General features: G+C 44.3%; 1 protein-coding gene across 6 annotated transcripts in view; it reads right to left on the bottom strand.

The window, feature by feature from the left end:
- The window catches only part of Usp6nl (USP6 N-terminal like), a 130,351-nt gene that overhangs the window by 51,201 nt on the left and 73,150 nt on the right, over nt 1-6,000 (bottom strand). For all 6 annotated transcript variants that reach the window (XM_087590240.1, XM_087590242.1, XM_087590241.1 and 3 more), the window contains 1 exon segment: nt 3,077-3,159. In XM_087590240.1, coding sequence (XP_087446366.1) covers nt 3,077-3,159 — 83 coding nt within the window.

Consider the following 6,000-nt stretch of genomic DNA (forward strand, 5'->3'; position numbering starts at 1 on the left):
AGCTGTAGTGCTGATTCAGGCTTATTATGAATATAAAGGTCGTGTATCTTTGATCTGGGAGCTGAGTGATAAAAGGTGGGGAAGAACCCCTCCTCCCCCAGAGATTAAAAACTTTCTACAACAGAGGAGCAGCTCCTTCTTATTAACCCTGAGTAAACCAGCAGTAATCGGAAGAAAGACAAAGGCTTTGGCTGGCACGGGTTTCTCCTGGATTAGGCGTTACATGTATTGCTGCTGCTGTCTGTCGTCTCCCAACAATTCATGTGAACTCTTTTTAAAATGTCAAATAAACATTCATTTGGAACCCACTTTGTTGAAATAGTTAAAGTCAGTTAAGTTGGATATATTGATATGGTTCATTTTCAGTTTTGATGCAAATTTAAGTTTAGCTTCCACCTAGTTAAAATCTGCATCTAAGATCGGTAACAGAGTTCTCCCACCTTTCTAACCAAAATGGATAACCCTGAAAGCAAGAGCGCCCCACTCGCCATCTCTTACAGGCACGGGAACCAGCAGGGTGACCCCACTACATTTCACAAATACATCAATCTGGATAAGTAGTTGAACATCTAATGCTTAGTTTTATCTGACCTCCTCTATTTTTGGTACAGTTTCCTCTTAATTCTCTCTTCTATTAAAAACTTGTGACCTAAAAACATTATCTATCATTATCCAAATACCGGACATTCTTTTGTTCAGAAGACTGTGGTAGCCAGTTTCTGCTAAACATTTAAAGTTCTCCAACCTCCTAAAGCAAGCTCCACTTTTCCAGTGCGCAGGCTGGTTTGGTAACAGCTTTTATACTTACTGTGAACTCTGTTAGCAAACTAAGTCAATCCTATACTGTGTGAACTTTTGTCACTCCTTCCTATAGCATAGCAATCTTAGTTTACATCACTGGGTGCTTCTTGTACATCCAGGGTATACTCAGCATACCCAGAAGGCTGGGAGGTTGTCTTTTTATTGCATTGTACTGTACCGTACCGTATCACATCGCATCACATTGCACTGACAATGAATTTAAAATCTAATTTCAATTGCAGCAGCAATCAAACCCCTTACACATAGCTAAGACAGGAGAGGTGCTCTTTTGATCAAGGCATGACAGATACCACCTCTAGTGGAATCTAGATGCTCACACCAAAAACTTTTCTCCAACAGTATGACACAGTCCTCTGTACTGTGGCAAGCAATAACAGCCATGGGCTGGAAACTGGGGAAAGCGTCACTCAGAGCGGACACTGTAACAAATACCAGTTACTACAGCCGAGCCTCACACTGGAATCCTCATCTCCAGCACTGTTCTCATCTGTGTCTTGCTTTGGGATCCCAGCGTAAAGCAGGCTTTAAACCTAAATGTGACAGACATCATGAGAACTGGGACCTGCCAGTTTCACTTTCACAGGTATGGTCCCCATGCTGTGTTGTTAGAAGCAGGCATTTCGGTCTCCTGGGTAGGCACTTCACAGCGCTCGTCCTGTATCGTTCTCATTAAAACAAAAGAAGGGCATAGTAGGAAGCAATAGCAACATGGCTCTGAAGTGAGACCTACCCTACAGCCTGTCCTAGGAGCTGACCTGTCAATCACCTGAAGGCAGGTTCACCATCTAGAACCCAGAGAATAGTAACTGCTCAGAACCCTGCCCGGCATACAGGAAATACTCAGTGATATTAACTAAGATTATCAACCTACATTATTGACTGATTTCTCCCCCCACTACAGCCGAGAGACCTCAGCCCAAACTTGAAAAAATTCTTTAAACTAAAACAACAAACAAACAAAATAAACTACAACTTTTTAACTGACAGATACAAGTTTGGATCCTGGGTAAGAACTTATTTGTATGACTTTAATTTGTTTCAACTGACATGAAAGGAAGTTTAGGTAACTAATACACCCTTTTGGAAAGTAGAGGTTTTTAAATGCTTCTCATACCATCTGCACTATACTGATTCTTAAAAACACAAATTATATGGATGGAACGGTCAAAATGAACTGAGTTACATCCTGTCTTCTAAATCAAAATCTAGTACAGAATCCAAAGATCTTTTCTTCAACTTTCTAATGAGCAGATGAAACCTGTGACCTACTGAGCTTAAGCCTTTATCCTCAAATTGTCCTTTAAAATGTGATCCACACCCAGGTCTGTGCTTGACTAAAACAAATGTCAATGGCTTCTCATCACAGTTGTAGCAGTCTAATGACAAAAGAGGGAGAAGGAGAGAAAAAGGAGGAAAGGGAGGAGGGGAGGGAGGTGGAAGAACAGAAGGAGGAACAAATGAACAAGGAAGGCGGGAGCTGCGGACAGGGACGGGGCATAAGCTTTGCTCTGTCCTCTGGCTTCAGACAGCACCAGCTCTAAACGTAACAAGAGCTTCATGAAATGTTCACACACCTGATTTCTTCAAAGCTTCAACACACTTACAAAATATAATGTAATTTTGATTCTTTTCTCTAGATGATGTATGAAATCATTCGCTGACCAGAATCCAGACAAAATGAACTCACACTGCTAAAAGACACACACAATTTAGACAGCACTAGGACCTAACCACCAGATGGACTTTAGTTTACAGGATAGCTTTATGAGTCAAAATCTTCTGACTGAATAACTGGTAGTCTACCCAGCTCAAGTCTCTACAGAGCACAGGACAGATCGAGTTAATTTTGAGAAGCAGTATCAGGATTAATTTACAACTATAAGGAAGATCCATTTGGTGTTTTTTTCATTGTTCATTTTTAGGTTGTGTAACACTCATTTTCTAATTGCAAGTTATTTTAAAAATTCATCCATAAAATTAAATGTTTTATAATATTTTAAAAATATGTTATTCATGTACATTTAACTGTTAAATTATTAATATAATTCATTTACACACCGATTGTGCTCCATACAAAACAGAAAGATGGTATAGGTTATATTCTTAACTATAGCCTAATTTAAGCCACAGTGGTTAAAAATGCTGGGAACCAGAAAGATAGTAGATCACTCCTGGCATCTTAGAAAAAAATTAATAACACATGACCAACCTAAGATTATAACTGAGAAATGACAGCTTTTAATCTGTGACTTACTGTAAAAAGCCAAATCTATCGGTGACTTTGTAAACAAGATAATCAGCATCTTCCCAGGGCTCGATCTCTGCACCTTCCCGTCCCTGAAACAGAGATGACAAGAGGGAATTTACGACATGGAGTATCTTCTAGTGAGGAGGAGCAGACACGCTGTCATTTTACCTCAGCTGTTACAGGCAGTTAAATCATTGCTCCTTACCAAGAACTGACTCAGTACTTCTCCATCAAAGACGTCCTGAGGGAAGTCACTGCAGACAAGAAAGCTACTTCTGAGGAAACTGATAAACCTTAAGGTTTAAAGTGAACTCTCTAGAACAGGCCTTTCACATAGACTTCTCTTCTCTTTTTTCTTTTCTTTTCTTTTCTTTTTTCTTTTTTTCAGAGCTGAGGACCGAACCCAGGGCCTTGCGCTTGCTAGGCAAGCGCTCTACCACTGAGCTAAATCCCCAACCCCACACAGACTTCTCAAAGAAGGCAGTTTTGTCCCTCCATTGCTTAGTTTCCCAACTATATCAGCCCTCAAGCTATTCTTGTTGCTAAAGCAAAACACAGGCCTCCAAATAGGCATGGTAGCCATGTATTTAATTCCAGCACTCAGGCGCAGAGGCAAGCAGATGTCTGAGTTCCAGGCTTACTAGAGCTACACAGCAAGCCTCTCCTACCCCTACCCCGTGTCAGACCTGAGCGCCTCTTCAGTCTGTCGTACTGAACTCCACTGCCAGCACTGCTTACCAATGGCTCTCATGCTCTCTGGTCTCCCCACTGCGGAGCATCCTCTGCTGACCCCTGGCATTTCTTCATGCCCTCAGGCTCTCTGTAGGACTGCGTTTTCCTAGGTAACCCTCATCTGCTGGGGTGCCCGGAACTCCTCCTTCAGCCCAGCACTCCAGCACTTTGGGAACCACTCACCCATAGGTAACAGTGGGGAGCGTAGGACACCTAAATGCACTGCACCAGCCTTCCCATCCCAGGCCTGGGACACTTCCACCATCGGGGTGTATGTTACGATGTCTGCTCCCGTTCCCTGTGAGGACTATGAATATCCTACAGACAGGCCTGTCAGAAACCATGCCTGTATTACTTTTTACAGTTTCCCTACTCCTACCTTAGGCTAACTGTATCCAGGTGAGTGGCTGGGGACTGCAGGTCTGTACCGTGCTACTGGCTCCCTTCCCATTGGCTATGCAGCCAGCTGCTGACCTAGGCCTTTCGTGGACGGTGCTAACTACTAACACAACCCTGGGCGCTCTGGGAACGTGGAGTCCGCATACTGCCTTTGTGCTTCCCTGGGGAAGGGCACAGGCCACATGGCTATTTGTAATTTCAGGTTCCTATTATACGTTCAAGTGACAGGGACCTGCAAATAAATGTTATAACCTAACAAATGTTGATAACAAATTATTGCTAATCTTTTACATCAAAACCAAGAAAAAGTCCATGCTTAGGTAATACAAAGGAAGAAAGGGGAAAACGGAGAGGGAGGTTTAGGTGAGAATGGGGAGGGGATAAAACTCAGAGAAGCGGATGCTGGGGAAGGCCAGGGGGCGGGGGGAGAGGTGCTGTTTTATAAACAACTCCTTGCTGGCTCTTAGAGTCAGGAGGGGGCTAGGCAGGCTACTGAGGGGGAAGTCAGCAGCAGTCTGAGTCAGCTGTGAGCACTGTGAGCTTCAGTGATGACCAGCCTGGTGAGATGTGCCCAGCAGTGAGTGCCATGAGGAAGTCCTAGCCTACATCTGCAGGACATAACCCATCACTGAGGCTGAGGAGGGCAGGAGCTCAAGGCAGGAATCGTGAAAGAACGCTGCTTGCTGGCTGGCTTTCTGCCTTAACAGTCTGTTTTATATAGCTAGGAGGACACCTGAGGAGTGGTACCACCCACAGCAGGATGCACCCTTCACATCACTGACAACCAAACAGTCCCTCAGACATGCTCACAGACCAACCTATACATTTCCCAGTGAAGGCTTCTCTTCTCAGATAACTCTGGACTGGGTCAAGCTGACCACTAAAGCTGACCAAGACAAGGGCATTTCCACAGCTGGGGAGCTCATATGCCCCAGAGGTGACCCGGCATCACGCTGCCCTCTAACACGCATCTCTCTCTACCCCAGATGAGCTGAGCGCAGCTTCCAGTTCTCATCAGAGAAGCTTCTTTGTATAGCAGACAGCTATGAGGACAGGAACTCACTGTGGGTCAAACGCAGGGGTCAGTGTCTGAGGGGTGCTCTATCATGAATGGGCTCTCTATACTACACCTCTTCCCCTCCTTCCTCATGAACACTGTGGAAGAAGGGGCCAGAGGCTGTTAGAGTCAGAGGTCAAGGAGGAACAGGACAGAAGAGTGTCTTCTGGGCATAAGCAAACCAGTGTAGTCAGGCGCTCACAGCAGTGGTGGCTGCTGGCATAATATCCAGTCAGTCAGTCATGATTTCAGCATGCAGGAAGAGTGGGGCCTGAGGAACTGCTGACAGATACTGACAGAGGATGGATGCTAGCAGAAGAGGAGGAGCCAGTCTCCTTCAGGGGCGTGGTCCCTGGTAAGATGAGCGCATCCCACCAAGGCTGCACATACCTATGTGCACGTATGAGCAGCAGAAACTGGGCTTGGTGGGAAAGGAAAGAAAGGGAGGAAGGGAAGCAAGGCAGTTGAGAGCAGCACCAAGAGGTGCAGAGTGGATCTGGGTGGAGCGAGGAGGAACAGGGGTGAATATGATCAAAATACACTGTATGCACATATGAGGTTCTCAAAGAATAAAACATTAGAAAGTCGGAAAATAATTCTCATTATGACATAGGGTAAAATGCTTGTTAAAACTGAATTTACACGAAACATAAATACAAGAATCTGAGATTGATGGTAAATTCACAGACCACATATAAAGTATTCATACAAAACTATTTAATTCTATATATTTACATACTCA

Source organism: Rattus norvegicus, chromosome 17 (assembly GCF_021556685.1).
Source record: "Rattus norvegicus strain SHRSP/BbbUtx chromosome 17, alternate assembly SHRSP_T2T, whole genome shotgun sequence".
In the NCBI taxonomy this organism is placed as follows: domain Eukaryota; kingdom Metazoa; phylum Chordata; class Mammalia; order Rodentia; family Muridae; genus Rattus; species Rattus norvegicus.